Raw genomic sequence first — 20150 nt, 5'->3', positions numbered from 1 at the left:
ATCGAAGTGTTGAGGCCACTGAATTATTTATATATGGAAAAAACAAACAGAAGTACTTGCTTGACTATAATAATCACTGAAGTTTTCGTAGCTACAGTCTGAAGGGAAGTTTGTCAGTACTTTAAGTATAGGGAAAACTGAATATGCAACAACAGCCATGATCTTAGCAGAGGTGTAAGATTTTCTGGAATGAAGGACTCTTCTCTGCCCGTCAGTTGTGTTCTATCGTGTTTTAAATTCATTTGGGTTATAGAAACACTTCTCCTCTTGTGCCAACAAGAGGAGTTTCTGACCCCAGCCATTCCCTACTATTTCTCCTAAATGTGTAAAGATTACCTTTTACACATTTGTTTTTGTCAAAATTTGTCATGTTTAGTTTACATAGTACATCTATAGCAACCTAAATAATTTTGACCAAAAACATCTATTAGAAAACACTCATAACAAACCTATCAGTCAGCAGATCTATCTGGATTATTGTTGCCTAACCTGAATCTCAGAAGTTAACATAGAATGGCTCTGAACCAAAACACTGTCTGTGCCTTTTCCCAGAATACAGAAGTTAGAAACAATAGAAGAAAGCAGAAGAAATGAATAACAAAACCAACACTATCACAGTATTTAATGATTAGAGAATTCAATGTAACAAGCACATTCTTTAATAATAACTCTAAATTTATACATGCTTTTTTACCTATTTGAGCTACTGAAATCTATTTCTATAACACCGAGTAGTGTATTTTCAGAACAACCACAACCAGAGCACACATATCTCAACAATAGGAAACCCACAACTTAAATACAAGTTCTGCTTACTTTCTTAAGCATGAGAAGAAATCAATGTTTTATTGATGTGGGAATTACAGAAGTTGAATACTAAGATGTATTTTTTAAATTATGCTTAAAAGCTTATATTGGTTTCTGCTCACTGTCTTACATCTTTACTGTTGTGCTTAAATCTTCACTGTAACAGTATAAAACTAATAGTATAAGCCTGCATATTCTTTACACAGAATGTGGGTTTTTTCCCCAGCTTCTCACACAAAATAACTATTAGCCTCATCACAGAAGCACGGAGGGGCCTCTAGAGGTCACCTAGTGCAGCCTCCTGCTCAGTCTCCTACTCCTGGTCCCAGTACAGCAGGCTGCTCAGCAACTTGGCCAATCAAGTTTTGAATATCTTCAAGGATGCAGCATCCACAAACTCTCAGGGCAACTTGTTCTAATATTTGATCATCCTTATAATGAAAGGGTTTTTTTACTCCATGTCTAGTTTGAATTTCCTGTGTTTCATCTCATGTTTGTTGCCCCTCATCCTATACATGTGCACCTCTGAGAAAACTCTTCAGTCTTCTTTATATCCTCCCACTGGGGTGCTAGAAACAGGAACAAGATCCTTTAGCCTTCTCCTCTAGGATGAACAAGTTCAGTTTCCTTCAGCCTCTCCTTGTACGGTGATGTGTTCCAGCACACAACCATCTTGGTGACCTTCCACTCAACTCACTCTAGTACATCAATGTTTGTCTTCTACTGGGTGAGGGAGAAGTGCACAAACCTGGACATGGTATCCAGATATGGTCTCAAGTGCCACATAAACCAGCAGAATTTCTTCTTTTGACCTGCTATTACAGTAGATTGTGAAGTTGGCATTCTTTGCTGCATGGGCACATGTTTTCATATATTGACAAATGTTTTTATAATGCTGAACAATTTATTTAAATTCTCTTGTAACCTCCATATGTCTTTGGAAGAGAGATACTTTGTCATCGAAAAGGTGAGTTATTCTACATATTCAGCATATATCAAAGTCAAAAGGTAGGTATGCCGCAAATTAATGTCATTGTAGTGTAATTCATACAAATGCTTACTTCCAGCGTTATAAACCAGTTATAAAATCTCCATGGTCTGCACTTTGTCTTATGAATACCAGTTAGTCCCACCCAATCACCTTTTGCTGTAAGTGTTTGTCTTGAACACTACATCCAAACAAATAGCAATTGTATTTGTACAAATTTTCTGCTAAAATTATTTTGAAAGCAGGAGACTGGAAACAAAGCAGTTGGATATCATCAATTGTGTCAAATATACTCTACTGAGTGTCTAATTTACAGTCAAATAATGAAAAAGTGAGCTGAAGACCTGTAATGCCTTCTCTAAATTAATATTACAGATAATAAAAATTCTAAGCTCCCATGTTGGCAAGTTCCTCAATACAAAGATGTTTTGGAGCCTGCTGTAATTCATGTTGATGACCAGGTGATCACACACAGTATTCTTTATTATCAAATTTATTGATAAGTGAATGAGGAACTAGACAAGATTGAGAACTCTGCTCCAGAGAGAATTCATTGTGTTGTAACAGTGAGAGCTGCAGTATAATTTGAGATTAACAAACAAAAAAGCCAAACAAAAAAACCCCAACTACAACAGGTGTACAGAACAGCAGAATCCATTTCCATATATTTTCCAGAACCACCAGCCTCAAGCTTCACAACTTAAGAAGTGACTAACCTTATAAATCACAACAAAGAGCAACCCCTAACTTTCACTTTGCTCCAAATTCTCACCACTCCAAAATAAAGAATGTGAACACGATTGCAGAGAATTGTGTGACTATAGCTAGGAAATCAGTACTACGAGATACCATAAGGACCACCTTCCCAAATACAAGTATAATGTTAAGCTTAGATAAGAACTTTGGCTATAACTGTTGGGGGATAGGTGGGAGATGGAAGAAGGGACAGAAAGTTCATTCACTCACAGTGGACTGATCTAGAGAGTAGCAGAAGTGCATAATCAGACTGCTGTTTGGGGGGTGGTATTTGCAAAGCCGGTGTAAACTGATGTCCTTAAGAATGGGATTTTACACAAAGATAGTTAAAAGTTTAAAGTTACCTGCTGGTAATGCAACTCTTCCCTTATACACTTCCTTAACAATAAAGGTGGCATTCCTGAGCTATGACTTCTTCAGAAAATATTTTCCAAGCTAAATATTAAACTTATTCCATAGTAAGGAAATACAAACTTTGTGCAAGGGGCTAGATCAGCTATATTTGTTGACAGGAAATACAAGAACCAAAACAATGAAATTTTTACAGCCAAACACCTGTACTGGGCTTGTCTGACCACTGGAAAACACCAGCAGATTGAAAGCCAAGTTTATCAAACTCAAAAGCCATGGAAGCCTTTCTGCCTGGGGAAAAAAAAAAAAATAGTGTGCAAGCACTGATTTGTATAGTACTGAAAGCAACTGGGAAAAAAAGGAACTTTCCACATGACTCAGACTCAGTAGCTTTAGGAGATACCTGTCAGTACCTTGCATTCTAAGTCCCTAAAAAGAATTTTGAAGTATCAGTTGTATTTACATGCAAAAAAACCAAGCCAGATTACCTCAAAACCAAGTTATACCACACAAGACCTTCCCAAATTCAACAGATGCTTATTACTCCTACTTCTGTGTGGTCACCTCCCTTTTTCTTCCACAAAGGATCAAACATATTTTCGAAAAAGACCTGATAAATTTGTTTCAGAGCTCTTTTCAAATATTATTAAAAATTCTAAGAACTAAATAATTGCACTTACCTATAAAAGAGCAATGCTTCAAATTCTTGGTTAATACATACACATGTGTATATCTACCTCAACACACATTTATACAGTTCCCAGCTATCTTCTATTTACTGCCATTTTTGTCTGAACTAGTATAAAAACAGTCTTTAAAATTCAAGGACTACCAATACTTTGAGTGGACTTCTTCCCTAAGTTTTTCACAGATATTGAAACAAAACAAACATTCCAAATTATTTTTAACGCTGCTGGCCTATGGTCTTTTTCTTCACTAATCACAATGGATTAATTAAAAAACATCACAGACATAGCTTTTTCCAACTAAAGGAAACCTACAGAAGTCATATTCTCAAGATATCACTGTATTAATATGGCCTGAGAACAAGACATGCCTGTTGAACCATGCCTTGGTTTCATCATCTCTCATTAATGTAAGCAACCACTAAGATATCCTGGCATTCATGATACTGTTGTCTACAAAGAAAAAAAAAAAAGTGCTAAATGTGTCTTAAGCAAAGGACAGAGCAAAGCTGACTGGATCAGGAGCCAGCATTCAACACTGTGTACCAAGTGTACTAATGCAAGACTTTGGGGATCACTATTTTGGCACACATGACATTGACTTCTATAATTATGAAATGTACTGAATTGTTCTTCTGAGCAGGATGTGCAGGGCCTACTACAGTCAGGAACTGCCACCTCCCATAGGTAGAACTGCTATAAAGCGCTCTCCTTTCTTCCTTTCAAAAAATATTCAGATGACCATTAGCATAAAAATCTAGAATTCTGCTGTGGCTTTCTGCCCAGTCTTATTTTCTGAGCAACCAGTGATCTATTATTTAAATTTTCAAGAAAACTCTGTCACAAGAGACTAATCTCTCCAAAGCTCTACTGGCACAGAGAGTTAAAATTAATTCCATGCATGATGAGGTCTTTTCCTTGTACCAACTTCACCACTTGGTGAAGCTTTACTTAAGCTACTGCCTACACCCTAAATTTCCAGAACATCCACCTCATAAAAACACATTAATAACTGTCTAGTAAAGTATCTGAATTAAAATGATTGAAAAATCATCCCACTACCAACTGACTATAGATAAGAATGTAAGGAGACATTTCTTTTACATGAAGATTGGCAAGTTCTAGGGGTACGGTTTCAAGACGATAAAGACATCTCACGGCTGACTTCACTTTTAGTGAGTTTGGGGTTTGGGGTTTTTTTTTGTCTGTTTTGTTTTCTGTGGGTGGTTTACTGGAGGTTTTGTTTCTTTGTGGGTTTTTTCTTTAGCTGGGTTTTTTTTTTAGGTTGGGTAATGAGCTGAATCTATTTATGAGACAACAGAAGGAAGTCCAAAAGCCTGAAAAGGGGTGGTGTAGATTGCAGGCATGAATGAGAAAAGAGACCTACCTTTTCAGAAGCTATGAACCATTAACTCAACTCAGCCATGTCAAGAAGATCAGCTTCCTGAACTGGTCATTACACAATTGCAGGACCACTTTTACTAGTGCAAGAAAAACAGTGGAAACAAGGGAAACCAGACACAACTGCAGCAGCCCCTACTTAAGACAGCTCAAATCACTGTGTAAATGCAACCCTGTCAATTCACATCTGCAGTATATATTAACTTGTACACTATGAAGATAAAGTAAAAAATTTCAGACTCTTAAAAATGCTAGCATTCATTAGTGGTTCTGTAACAACTGAGACAGCCTTCTCTCTTTTCAGTTATGATAATACAATTTTCCACTTGTCCAAATCTTATTTCACTTAGAGATCAATCTTGTTGCAGTGTTTAGGTTTCAAAAGGAAACCAACAACAGGACAAGTTTAAAAGGCAGAATTTAAAGATGTATAAGCCTTTAACTCTTAAAAACTGTCTTCACTTTTCCCAGCACATACATTAAGATTCCAGGCACAAGTGCTTGGAAAAAAGTTACTAAGATATATCTGCTTTTCTGCTCACCCTCTCTTGAAGAAGTTCCACGACTTGTTGTATACAATCATTCACATCACAGGAATCAGTTTTCAGCACAAGCTCTGGGGCTTCCGGTTTTTCATACTCGGAGTCAATCCCAGTAAATCCTACAGAACACAAGACAAAAATCTTGTGACTTTTTCTAAAAGATTACTCCATTTTAACATCGATCATAGTTATTTAGATATAAACCAACACACCAGGCAAGAGCACAGAATTTTAGCTTCCTTATGACTGGAATTTTCTAGGGAAATCAACACTTTTTTTCTTTATCATACCACCTGCTAATCCTACTACATGACTGCAAACCTCAGCATTCTGCATCACATACATATCACATCTTTGTTGGTGAAGTTATTTGATTTATACTGTGAATAAAGAAAGGAGCACTGGCAGAAGAACTGTGCACATGAACCCAGAGTTAGTCATCCATCAGCTGTCCTTCATTATTAGCTGTGATTGATGGGGCTTTTTTGAACACAAAGCCTGATGTTGAACAACCTATATGTAAATTTACACTCATGCCACCAAGCAGTACTCTGAAGAGTAAGGAATTCCAACACCTATTACCTTAGTTTAGCTAATATACCCATCTTCAGATAGCTGTTAATGTAAGGTAGATGTGTGTGTTTATTATAGTTATAGTAACTATTGTCACACACTGTACAAGCTACCAGTGAAACTTGTTCTGGCCCACTTTGCTAGCAATCTACTTTGAAACAGAGAGGATTCTGACTGACCATGCATAAACAGGAAGGAAAAAATCAAGCCCGAAGGCAAAACATGTAAGCATAAGTCAGTCAGATCTGCAGCAGAAATATCAGCTGGGCTACAGCAACTGAACAACTGCATTTGCAAATGTTAAAACTCAGGTTTTTCACTTCAGACTTAAATATCCAAAATTAATAGCTTCATTCCCCATCTAAGATAAAGATCAATTGTGGCAGGACCCCATGTAAGAAAGGCTGGTATGTGTTCCAAAAACTGTATACTTGTATCCAACTACTGGAATAGGAATAGGTGGCAAAGAAAGTGTCCCATTACCATTGCCAGAGAAAAAGATAACAGTTGCTGACATTCCTTGTGACCAATCCAGTTCATCTCATTTTCATGCTTCATATCTCTGATAGGTCATAAGATACAGCCACTGCTAGACCTCCTTGTAGCTTACTCAGGCATCGTATACCTCACTACCACTTCTGAAGTAACACGATTTTATTATGGGGCTTGTAAAATTAACAAAATATTAAGGCAGTGCTAAAGTAAAAACAAGGATTCTGTACAGAACTGGGATTTTTGTATCACACCATCTCAAGCCATCTTGCTTTGATTCTGAATAAACTGTAGTTCAGCCTTATTTATTCCTGACCTTCACATGATACATTTAGTAGTACTAGAAGTACCAAACCACCAGTAACATGGAATGTCTTAGATTTCTTGACTTTTATATCACTTTTGATTAATAGCAAGTTCATCATTACAGCATCTGCAAACTCAGCCCCTGAAAGTAATTACTTTAAAAAATGCTTTGCTTCTTAATGCAGATTAAAAAGTGCTATCGTCAAACTCTGAAAAGTACAACACAGAGCAAAGAAGCACTTGAAACAATCCTTGCAACAAGTGATCAGATATTTAAGCTTTTTTTATTACAGCCTCTACTTAAATCTTGATCTGAGGCTGGGGACAGGAAATAATTTTAATGGGCACCAGCACAGAACCCTAATTTCAAAATAAAAGTTAATCTCTTCAGAAGCATTCTTAATGGTTTTCCCAGAAAGACAGTGATCATGCTTTTAGGAAGATGTTGGTAACCCTTATTAATGCAATTCTTCAGACTTTACACAGAATCAGGCTCTTTAACTAGTCAATGTACACACAAAGGACATACAGACTAATCCTCAATCATAAGAGCTTGCAATAGAAACCATGTACTCTGCTCAAGGTTTTTCTCTGTAAGGATAGCTGCTATTACCCTTTTACTGTCCTATGCATTTAACTAGTTGTTGCACAAGCTAGAAATTGATCCCAATTTTCTGCTTGGTCCCGTCCCCAGTCCATGCTGCTTTTAAGGGTGTTAGACTCACAGACTTGAGCACATCCACTTATGTGGAGTCAAGTTACACCAATGTTTCACTTCAGTAGAAAGGATGTGACCACATCTAGGTTCACCTTTAATTTCTCCAGCCCTGGCTTTCTTATAAAGTCCTTTAACATCTCTCTGCTCACAGACATGTAATGGAGCATCCACAAATACTTCAAAAAAAGGCAAACTTGCCCCTTCATGAATTCGTCTGGCATTATTACGATCCTGAAAGAAAACAGAAAAAAAACCCTAAAAGATTGATTGCACCCACATAGTTATTGTCTTTCTGCTTTCAAAGTTTATTTTGAAGAAGCTGATAGCAAAATGCAAACAACTTTTCAAAGTTTGAAAAAATGATGATTTGATCAACTGATCCCCTGCAAGCTACATCAGTTTGGCTACAGTTCATCACATGGTAAAAGCTGACATGAAAATCTGAGATATTTTGCAATTAACCTGGTCTATTAAAAAAAACAAAACAAAACTAAATAAACCCAGACATAGAGTGCAGAATCTTCTATACCTGCCCCTATCTTAGGATTTATATCCCAAATAGTTACATCTGCCTAGTGCACTAATGTCAGAGGAGGTATTTACCTGCTGCTGCTGCTATGACCACCCTTCTCTCCAGAGCACCAGATTTCTCTACATTCACTAATCTAACAAGATTCACATACTCTAAATATTATTTTATTTGTATGGCTTGCCAAGCATTGAATCAGCTGGTGAATTTCATTGAGAGAACAAAAAAACTTTCAAAAAATCCACTAAACTCATCTCTCACTGTGGTTATTTTTCTTCGTATCTAAAGGCTTCTGTTTTACTGCAGGATCTTGAGTTCCCCAAAACTTTATCAGAAGAATTGTTTGTACCACTCTAACCAAAGGAATAACATCTCCTCATTCTGTGAAATGTTTGAGCTACAGCCCCTCTGTCATTCTTCAGGATACTTGGTGTTCACACCCCCTTTTTGTCTCTCCCATCTGTGTTCTCATACACAGATGAAAAAAAGTCTTCACAAACCAGGTGAACATGGATTTAGGTTAATTTTCAGTATTATCTAATGTCATGTTGCCACTTGGTAAAATACAGTTCATGTCATTCATTCACTGAAGGCAAAGTTGCTTTTGAAAATAATTTAACTATGTCTTTAGGTTAAGTGTATACCTAGTCTTCATATTTATAACATACTGGAACCTACATGGATCATACAAGATATTGTAATTTTAATAGCTTCTTGGAGTACCATTTAGGTTTGGTTCCTAATATTAGATTAACAATTCTGCCTAATAGACTGAAGGACAGTTTGAGTTATAGGACCAATGTAAGCTTTTTTATATTTAATATTAACGTTTCGGAAATTTGAGTAATCGTATCTAGAAAGCACAAATTTCTTAAAAAAACAGTCAAGCATTTGACTCTGGATAAGTTCAGTGAGGGATTCCTATAACTAAGTTCTGAGCGACATTTGGCATTTTATATTTTCCCTTTATCTAGAGGATTTTCGCATTTACCTGAGTATAAGGAGAGATGAAACTAGTAATGCACACCAAACCAGCGTCTGCAAACAGTTTAGCAACCTCAGCAATACGACGGACATTTTCTTCTCTATCTTCTGGTGTGAAACCCAGATTCTTATTAAGGCCTTGGCGAATATTGTCACCATCCAATGTGTAGCATGGAATGCCATGGCATACTAAATACTCTTCCAGTGCCATGCTTACTGTAGTCTTCCCAGCACCAGACAGACCTAGAATATCCAAAAATAATATAAGTATATAAACATACAAACAAGTTAGGGCAAACTGTAGTACATGTACCACTGCTAGTATAAAAAAAACAAAGTGACAGGCATCAGCAGCAATGGCTTTAAGAGATGCTTACCTGAAACATAAGCCAAGTGCCTTTCACAGAGACAACAGGTACAGGGAGAGTAAGGCACAAAGCGACATGTGCAATTGGAAGCAGATAAGAGTTTGGTCTTGAGAATTTCTGCCACTCATAGAGATGGTGCACATTGCCCAGTGCTGCTGCTGGCAGTTGTCACTACCTGAGCAAACTAAATTCAGAAACCCAACACAGAGTTAAGATGTTATGTTTACATCAGAAGAGGAAGATCTCACACTGAAGCGAAATTCAGTCAACAAAATAAATGGAATCAGACCAAACCACACTCTGTTCTTACTCCTTGAAGAACAACAGCACTGAATTAAACAGCACAGACACAACAAAACACACTCAAGACACACACAGCAGTCATGCTCCACTAACCAGAGTGTGTAAGCAACAAGCAAAGACAATTTTAATACTAAACTTGGGTCCAGTTCACAATCTTCAGCAACAACCTTTAAACAATTGAGAAGTCTTGCTAGCATTAAAACGTATGTTGCTTGTTTTAAGTGGGAAGTGTATTTAAATAATTTTGCAGACTGGATTTAAGGAGTTTATCTGGAGCACATGCTTCAGGTTATACAGAGCAACCAATGCCTAAACAGGACACAAACGTAAATCTTCATAAGATGACATTAATTCTTCGAGTAAGAAAAAAAATAAGGGTAACAGGAGTCTAAAAAAATAGCACTAGTGGGTGAAGAAAATGGTTTGATCTTTATTAATGGTAGCTAAGATCTATTCTGGCTTTCAGAGAAAGGAGAAAGAAAAAAATCACACAGAACAGCAGTTTGATATTACTTCTAAGACCTTTGCAGCAAAGGATGATAATCGTGCTATAACAAGCAGGTGCTAAGAAAATGCAAAGTGTAAAGGAAAGCTTGACACCTGCAATATTAGGGTAATTTAAAGGAGTCATTGCATTGATTCCTCCTTCACCCAATTTAATATCCAGAAGATGCAGAATAGTCTACTGAAAACATAAGAATATGTGTATCCCAAGACAAGTCCTACATAAGACCTTAAGCCAACACCTCTCTCAAGAAAATTCCCCACACCCATCTCTCAGACTTCAGTATGGTTTGGCTTATACTCAAAACTCTCCAAAAAATATGGTGTCATGAATAATGACTTATCATCATCTATACAATTATCTACATTTTCTTGGACAACTCAGATTTCTGTGTCAATGCTTACCTCTCTACTTTGAAAAGAGCAACAGCTATACAGGATGAAGCTGAATGTTATGACTTAGGCCAGAACCAGCTTCCAAAAGGGGAGGCCCTGCTCTCTTACCTTCCTCTCTCTCCACTCACACCATCCTACCTCTGCTGCCCATTAGTCAACTCAGTTTGCTAACTTTTTTTGCCCCCTCTTTTTTTCCTTTGTGTGTGTGTGTAGGCTGTATTAAGTTCACTGATGATTTATCAAGTTGAATCAGCTCATGGTGGGGCTGGCAAGTGCTACAGCTTGTGCAAAGCAAGAGAATGAAAGCAAGGCTGGAAATAGAAGTGTCTTCTTTTGGCAGCGATTAAGTACACCCCCATCCTAGAAAATAAGCATGGCAGTCCAAATTAAGATTTCAGCAACTTCATTTACTTCTGATTCATGCAGTCTTTGACTTGCAATCTTTGTCCCCACATGGAACTTGCTATTAAATGCTCCAGGCTTTTCACACATCATTTGGTCTCCAGTATGTAATGAAATGCAGAAGTTAAAGTTATATAATAATGAGTTTTAAAAACAGCTTTTGAGCTGACATGACTTTAAAATAACTTACACTCTCAAAATTGCATTTAATCTATACATGAAAGTAATGCTTTTCTGTTTTTTACTAGGACCCTCTGAATCAACAGCACAAGGCATTCATTAGAATTTAGCTCTCAAATCTTAGCTTAAAAATTAAAAGTCATCTCTGGAATAACTTTTCGTATGCTCCCTCCCTACAAGTGCTGATGATGTGAGAAAATCTTGAAGGGAGTATACAACCATTTCAGCTTTTATTCTATAACCTAGCAATTCTGAAGACTCATGTTTGCACAATTCTAGAATGGGTAGTATTGCTTACTTCAATACCTACAGTCATTTCACTCCCTAACACTAGTGCTCAAACATCTTCAGTAACCTAGCTTCTGCAACACACTCTTCTTATAGCATTCCTACTTTTCTGTATTCTACAACCACACTTCTTCCTCCTAAAAAAAAAAAGGAAATCTGGCATCAAGATTACATTTGTTTAAAAAGAATGATGACTAGAGTGTTGGGTTTGTGTGTGGCTCTGTTTTCGTAGCAGTGGAGGGACCACAGAGGTGGCTCCTGTGAGAAGCTTCTTGAAGCTCTGTGGGCTCCAAGTCAGATCCATCTCTGGCCAAAGATGAGCCAAATTGCAATGGCAGCCACGCCTCTGCGACAATGTATTTTAAAAGGGGAACCTGAGAGGAGAAGGAGTTGTGAGGGCAATACCTATGCAAGCACTGAGGTCTGCTGAATGATGTGGAGGGGGGGAGGTGTGCCAGAGCAGACACACCCCTGCAGCCCATGGTGAGAGGGCAGGCTGTGCCCCTGCAGCCCATGGAGGTCCATGGTGGAGCAGATGCCCAAGTGCAGCCTGTGGAGAACCCCACACCAGAGCAGGTGACAGCACCTGTAGAAGGCTGGGACTCTGTGGGAAGCCTGTACTGGAGCAGTCTGTTGCTGGGAATGCTGCAACAAACCCACGCTGGAGCAGTTCATGAAGAGCTGCAGCCTGTGGGAAGGATTCATGTCAGAGAAAGTTTGTGGAGGACTGTCTCCCATGAGAGGGACCCCACACTAGGTGTGACGAGTCCTCCCCCTGTGGAGGAAGGAGCAGCAGAAACAATGTGTGATAAACTGACTACAACACCCATTCCCTGACCCCATGCCATCACTGGGGGTGGGGAAGGAGATAAGAGAAATCAGGAGCAAAGCTGAGCCCAGGAAGAAGGGAAGTGGGGAGGGAAGGTGTTCTTAAGATGTGGTTGTACTTCTCACTGTCCTACTCTGATTGCACATTAAGCAGTTCTGATGTTTAAATTAAATTGATGTTGGGTTTTTTTCTTCCCCTAACAAGTGTCTTGCCCATGACCATAACTGGTGAGTCATCCCTTCCCTGTCCTTGTCTCAGTCTCCAAGCCTTCTGTTTTATTTTCTCCTCACCATTCCTGAGGGGGAAGAGTGAGCAAGCAGATTCATGGTGCTCAGTTGCCCTCTGGGGTTAAACCATGACAACTGGAAAATGCTGCTGTCTAAGTAACTGAGAAAATATTTTTATCATGACCTTTTTCAAAAGGTTATTAAGGAATTACCAGGAGAAAAGAATGGCAGCCTACCAGATCATTTGAGCATTGAGAGACAGGCTAGAGCTACACGACAAAAATATGGAGAGAAAGGGCTCCATTCTTTTACAAAAGAAAGACATAACAGCAAGCTACTGTATCAAATCTGTTTGGAATGGTTCTCAGCAATCTTAACTACTGCTTTACCTTTCACACATGTTCACTAAGTGAAAACAAATTTTACTTAGTGCAGTAAGCTTTTCTAACACTTTGAGAAGGTCTTTTGTATCACAACACAACAGTGCTCTAAATAGTTTACAAACTAATTAAATAAAACATTGTTATATTTATTTTTTAACTGAAAAGTAACTCCAAAGGAAATATGTTAAAGCTTCCCAGAACTTTTAAAAACAGAAGAAAAAAAAAAATCCCCTCACAGTTATGAAATGAAGCTGTCTTTAGAATTTACTTACCCTCTCTTTTTACAATTAAAACAATTCGGTGGAAAAAAAAAAGTCCCAATCTAAAAAATAACTCCCAGGATGCATTGCCTCAATATGCAATTGCTGTCCAAAGGCATAGGTTTATGTTGAAATCTTATTTCAACCCAAGGAGACAAGAACATTCTAAAAAGAGATCTTTACAGAAAACATTCAGAAACATAGACTAAAAAAAAGTTTGATAATAGGTAAATGGACAGTAAGAGATAGAATTGGTTAAAACACAAAAAAACCACATGCACTCCAAAACTCAACTGGAATTAAGCAGTGGACAGTGCTAAATAAACAATGCTCCTATAGCACTGAACAAAATACATTCTCAAGTTACTATCTGCCCTAAGCAATCTCTTGCTAGTCTACCTAAAACTAGTAATAAAATTGCATCAACGTCCTAGATTCTACAAGCATTCAACTTTGAAAAAAAGAAGTTACATCTAAGTAGCTTTTCAGAAGAGTAACTAAACCAAAAGGATTCTCAGAAATTCGTGACTGTACCTGTTAACCAGACTGTGCATCCACGAAAACCACTTCTTGTTCCTACCACCTGGCCTCTTTTATTCCTGCTGACATGATGAGCTTGGTAGGTAACATTGGTTGCCCTCTGCATTCCCTGTAAAAGAAGTTGAATAGGTCTTTCTTTAAATTTTGAAAGGGTAAGCTGGCAAAGTACACTAAAACTTATTCACAAGCACAAAGAAGGACTTGGAGACAAACCAATGGAAGTAAAAACAATACCAAATCTACCAGCTGCAGAACAGATCAAAGAACACAAAGGAAATTAGAAAAGCCACAGCAACCCACATCTCTCTTGCTCCTTCTGTGAAACTTGGGATTGCCAGGTTAGTCAACTACTACTCTCAAACACAACTTAAGAAAAAACAGCTATGAAAATAGAGATGAACTGCTAGACTTGATGTCTATTCAAATAATTTAAATCTAAGACAATCAAATGGATTCTCTCTCTCTCTGAGCTAAAGGTTTCTGCCATAAAACAGCCAAACATTCGCTCATTTTTAACTCTTAAGGGGCCTTTTCATTGCAAAGTATGCATGTCTGGTCCAACTTTCAGTTCAGCAGACACATCTCCAAACCACTCTGCCTTTACATAGACTTCAGTCTTCAGAACTGAGACTGTTATCATATATTCTGAGTGTTTAAAGAAAGTACTATTTCTAAGCAACTTTTAAAACAAATTCTTTAATAAGATGGGATTTTTGTAATATAATTTTAATTAAAACAAAGCTGGTTACAGACTTTCTTAAAACTATTCATCATCATAAGCTGCTGTACAAATATCTTCAGGAAGATGACACTGTTACCTAACATTTCAGAACTTAAGGTGAGGGAACCCATGGAAAGATCAGCCTCAGCATTCCCTTAAGCTTTAATGGTACCTAGTTATATGAACTTTATTCATAAAAGATCAAAACCTTAAATAACCAGACAGAGCATGATCAATCAAACTGAAGGCTTAAAAAAAAAAAAAAAAAAAAAAAAAGGGGGGTGTGTGTGGAAATGGTGGTATATGTAATGCTGCTTTGACTTCTCTTGCTCACATATTGCAAAATATTTGCACTATCTTCTCTTTCATCATTGTATCAGTGGAAAGGAAAGCATTTAATGACATTTAATAAAAAAGATAGAAGGGACATTAATCTATGGAGTACTAACAGAGAGCTGTTCATAGTTTTAGAAAGACACACCACAAAGTAGGCTTAACAGAAAAATGGTATCCACCTGTGGCTTCAAAGACTGCTGCTACACCATCCTTCTGTAGAACAATACTACAAATGTTTACCTGTAACTTCATCAGAAGTTATGAATTTGTGTGATTGTATGTCCCCACTTCCATACACAGCTGGGCTCATAGTTAATACAAACAGAAACTCAAGGTAGGGACAGATGTTCATGTTTTTAAATACAACTACTCCATAATTCAGTGGTGACAGTCCAGCATCTAAAATTAGATGAAGACTGAATGCCAGCCTGTAAGAAACTACCACCTGCAAACATCTTATAACCACACAAAATTAAATTAAACTTGCTGATAGTGTTATCTTCAAATAATTTATCTCCTAAAACACAGCTGTTGTGCACATTAAGTCAGTGCAATACAGCGAAAACCAGAAATCAGAATCAAAAAATTATTTTCTTATGGTAGAAACGATTACGTACTACATAAAAATTGAGAGATCTCAGAGAGCAAATACATAAACCGAGCAATTAAAAAAACAACAAAAATAATTTAAGTATTTAGCCTTCAATTAAAAGAAAGATATACTGTGAATAACGAATGTACACAGCAATTCAAATTAATACATTAATAGCAACATTCTTTCTCATTAATTCCAGTTGTACTGTATTGTACCAGGCACTGGATAAACAGAAGCCAGTCTCAAAGCACAGCTCCCACGCCGGTGTCTCAGTAAGCTCTTTTACATTAAAACATGAAAACACATGTTCTGCTTTTGACTCCTGGCAATAAGTCTATTATGAGAATCAAATACTTTGGAAGTCAAATGTCTAATCCAAGGAGACTTCTTCCAGCCCATATTCAGTAAGTCACACCAGTTTTCTTTGTTCTCCAGTACTAGCAAAGCTGCAATGAAACTGATCAGGGCATTGCACTAGGCTTACCAAACACATGAAACCCTGAGGAAGCAGGCGAGATTCTTAAAACAATTAAAAAGACATAACTTTAAAAAAGAAAAAACAAAAAACATTGAATAACAGTTTAGCAGAGATGATAAATCACAGCAATGAGAAGGCCAACAGACTGCTGGAGTCACAAGTGCAACAGAGCAGTCAACAAGCTCAGTGGTGGGACAATCATCCATCTGTAGTTCAGAAGCAGGCATCTAAGACTAAAGGTTAAAGTGCCCAAACAGTCTGCATGCATTGAAAAACACACCCATCTCCATCAGCCCCACCTTTTATGTGCACCTGGGCAAAGTAGTAGCAAAATCCTCCTTATATTCCCGTAGAAAACAACTTGTTATAGAGGTGCTCTAAAGAGTTAATAATTTAGCAAATCATTCTCTCTTGCTAAAAAAAAAAAAAAAACAAACTAGTAATGTTTCCTAATCATGTCCACTTTGCTACTAGAGGATTCACTACCACCACCACTGAACAAAAGCTGAACATCAGATCCTCAACAACCTAAGTTTTTAATTACTGTCTCAAATATACTCACTACGAATATTGATGTGGCACAGAAAAATACTCAGGAGCAGAATTCAGGGCACAGATTGGCTGTGCTCTTAAATTATTTAGCCAGTCTTCAAATCCCTGTGCATAAAATTTTATGAGTATAAATTGATGAAATTAAATGGCCATTGAAAACAAGAGCAGAAATAAAGAACCATCATTTCCTTTTACACTATATCAAAGCACTGCTTACCTTGGAGATCCATATTATCAATGTTAAAAGAAATGAAACGTAAGAAGATGAATAACAGATAAAGTCAGTGTGATGAGCAAGTACTCTTTAAAAAAGCTATTTTAAACTTAGCCTAATTACATTCACTATAATAGCTGCTGCTGAAAGGACATACTGGATTTTTGTAAAGGGGCTAATAAAAAAAAAAAAAAAAAAGGGCCTTAATCTCAACGGTCTATTTAGCTGCTTTTTTTACAACCATCAGAAATTTCCTGACTCATCCACAAAAATATTTCTTTCACCCCATGTTACACATTAAGTGATTCTGCACTACTTATACAAACACCCCATTTTAATATTTTCCCTCCTAGTCACCATGTCAAATAGAAATAATGCTCCAGTACACTGTGCTTCATTATAACAGTACTGTCAGCTGAGAAGGCCAATATATCCTTCTTCTCCCCCGTTATGTTGAGTTGTTTCTCACACAAAATCTGAAGTGCCATAACAGGCTAATATCTTATTCTTGATGTTTTGCCATGTTGTAACTATATGGCGGGTTTTTTCCAAAGCCAAGTCTATCAGGGCCAAACACTTTTGATGTAAGAACTCAGATCAGACATCCAGATGAAGAGCAGCAAATCCAAGTTGCAATGTCAAGATCAGAAGACAGCAAAAAGAAAAGTTTATTGCTTAATTGTTTCATAGTTAACAGACAGATCTCTACACTAGCATAAATTGAATTTGTTCTTCATTACTTCAAAGCAACAATGAAGCACTGTGCTTCTACATTCACTTTACATAAAATTTTAACTATTTTAACCTCTAGGGTAGGAAGTAAAGCTTTCAATGGCAAGCAGAGAGTCCACAAGCTGCAGCACCAACTTGAAACAGCTTTGAGGTTGGAAGCATCAGGAAAGAACTGTGTAAAGAACAGGCATGGTTCCTATATAAACCTTACACACTCAAGAAGCTGGGACTAATTCCATATTCTTCTGCTCCCAGATGAAAGTGCTGATTCCCCAAGGTAACAACAGCAACACATCCAGCATCACCTCTGAAATATGGTCTTATCTTTAAGGTTCTTCCAATTTCCCAGTCATCTTGGATACTTTCTAGACCATTTGCTAACTTTGCTCACCACGTGCCTCTTACAAGACAGGGATACCCCAATAACAACACATTTTTATGACATTCATTCTTCAGCCCTGGTAACTCAACCAAACGACAAGGGTTTTTTTCCCCTCCAAGCTGCTCTCCTCAATAGCCAAAAAGCAACTCAAGCAGACTCAACATTGCCCATTTTCTTTGTCTATATACAAAACAAGAACAGACGTATGCTGAAATAACAGCACTTCACCTGAGTCTGTTCGCATTATTTAGATGAGGTTTCAAGACCTGTTCACCAGAAGAACTGCCCAGAATGCCTTCCAATAGCTACTTTCTCAAATTCTGGTTTGAAAATTTTTGCTTCGATTTGGACAACTGCGCTTGGAATAGAAAGCTAAGTCCAGAAATTATACCTGAATAATAAGATGTTTTACAGTTATTAAAAAACTAACAATTCACCAATCCATATTCTGCCATTGCATTAAATTTTCTCCCACTTACAGCAAAAATTCTTATTTTTACCCTCACAACTGCCCTCCAGAGCAGTTTTCCATAGTGATACTGATGCTATAAGGCATCTAAACACCTTCACATGTAGCACCACCCAATCTGCCAAATGCATGCTCTCCTCTGCCACAGACTAGCTCATTTTTACCAGATGTTCAAATGCTGGGGTAATTTCAAAAATCACAGTAGCAAACAGCCAGAATCTTCTATAGTACTGCGACACAAGCAACTCAGTGATAACCATACTATAAGAAGTATATCTTCACTTGCCACCTACTGCAGTAACAGCACGACCAAAAGCAAAGACACCAGGGCTGGTGTGGAGTCATTGAATGGCATCAGAGGGAACAGACGAAAGTGAAGCCAGAAATACCTCTGCTGAATATGGTCTCAGAAACAAGAACTGGAGCAAGTTCTCATCAGAAGTCACCTGCAAAATGATGCAACACCTCAATCATGTTAGAAATATGAGCTGCACTAAAGAAAGCGTTCCCCGAGTCTTCCTACGTAGTGTAATGGCAGTATTTGTGGCTATGTTGTGTGCTGCTGTGTAACTTGGGAGTTTGCTGTGCTCAGAGGTGGGCTTGGTGAGGGGATTTCCATAGACAGAGGTATATTTTGAACAATGCTGGAAGCCCAGAGAAAGTTTGGAAGGCGAGACTCTGCCTACTTTCCTAGGGGCTGCCGATTCCATCAGGGTATAAGAGGTCACTTTGACTTTGCTCTCAGCTGAACAGATGCAGTCAGAAGTGCCCAGAACATTTGCCTGTGGAGCATGTGAATCAGATGCATTTTTTTTCCTGGTGAAGCTTCCTGAGTTACAAAGAGCATTTCAGCTCAGGTCTTCTGAAGAAAAAGGGAGAAGCGGAAGACTTCCTCTGCTTGCCACGTAACACAGAGAGGGTTGCTAATTTCAACCGAACTCAGCACACAGTTATTATCAGTTAACTTTTTTTTAACATACCATTTACTTGCTTTGGACAAATCTATCTTTGCTTTGCTTCTGACAATCAACTGATACAGAGTAACTGTTGAATACACTTTGTACAGCCACCCAGACATGATCTATTTCACTATCTTCCTAACTTCTGATTTTGTCTTTTCCTCATAGAAATTGAAAGAATGTAACTGGTCAACTACTCTCTTATGTAAACAAGTTTGAACTTGCACACAAGAGAAGAAGAGGCTTTGATAGGAACGACAGTGACAGAACACTCTTTAGTACAATATCAACTTCCCCATTTTTCAGGCAACCGTGACACTCCCTTCTTCTTTAACAATTTGTCATTTTAACAAGAAAGTTGTGACCTTTACTACTCACAGTACGACTCCAGAGACTCTTTTGCACTGTTACTTTCATATCAAATGTTTTCTGGATCTTATCTCTTGTCTGCTTCTGCTCAGCATTGCTTGAATGGAATCATACTTTTTTTTCATTTGTCTTGCATCAGCAAAAGCATCAAATGTTCTCAAAGGCCTGCAATGTAACTTCTAAACAGCTGAATTTTGGTCTTCGCTGTAAACCGATCTTCCCCCATCCTTATACACAAGAATGAAGGCTTTGGATAGATTTTTTTTTTTTTTAAAGCCCTGTCTCGACAGTTTTCCACATAACACCCACCATACAAAGAACCTCAGTCTGTGGCCAACCCAGGTTTATGAATGGTCACATTGTACATCGCATTCTTAAGTCTTCCTTCTTCCAAGATCGCTGGAAGCTGAGGGCTCACGACGGAAGGGGCAGGAAGGAAACCCCCAGACCGTGGGTCCACTCCGGAGGCGCTTCCCGCCTTCCCGAGGGCAGCGACTGAAAACCAGCAGAGCGGTGCGGGGCGCAGCCGC

General features: G+C 38.0%; 1 protein-coding gene across 1 annotated transcript in view; it reads right to left on the bottom strand.

Annotated features, from left to right (window-relative positions):
• PAPSS1 (3'-phosphoadenosine 5'-phosphosulfate synthase 1) overlaps nt 1-19290 on the bottom strand; it is a 46387-nt gene extending 27097 nt beyond the window's left edge. Inside the window, exons 1-5 of the mRNA XM_026847594.1 lie at nt 19273-19290; nt 13808-13922; nt 9141-9376; nt 7713-7851; nt 5532-5650 (exon numbers count right to left, since the gene is read on the bottom strand). Coding sequence (XP_026703395.1) covers nt 5532-5650; nt 7713-7851; nt 9141-9376; nt 13808-13922; nt 19273-19275 — 612 coding nt within the window. The 5' untranslated portion in view covers nt 19276-19290. The remainder of the gene's footprint in view (nt 1-5531; nt 5651-7712; nt 7852-9140; nt 9377-13807; nt 13923-19272) is intronic.
• Between the last annotated feature and the right edge of the window lie 860 nt (nt 19291-20150).

The sequence above is a fragment of the Athene cunicularia genome, assembly GCF_003259725.1.
Source record: "Athene cunicularia isolate RWA chromosome 4 unlocalized genomic scaffold, athCun1 chr4_part2, whole genome shotgun sequence".
In the NCBI taxonomy this organism is placed as follows: domain Eukaryota; kingdom Metazoa; phylum Chordata; class Aves; order Strigiformes; family Strigidae; genus Athene; species Athene cunicularia.
Note: the sequence above shows the minus strand (reverse complement) of the source record. Positions and strands in the feature narration are given on the sequence as shown.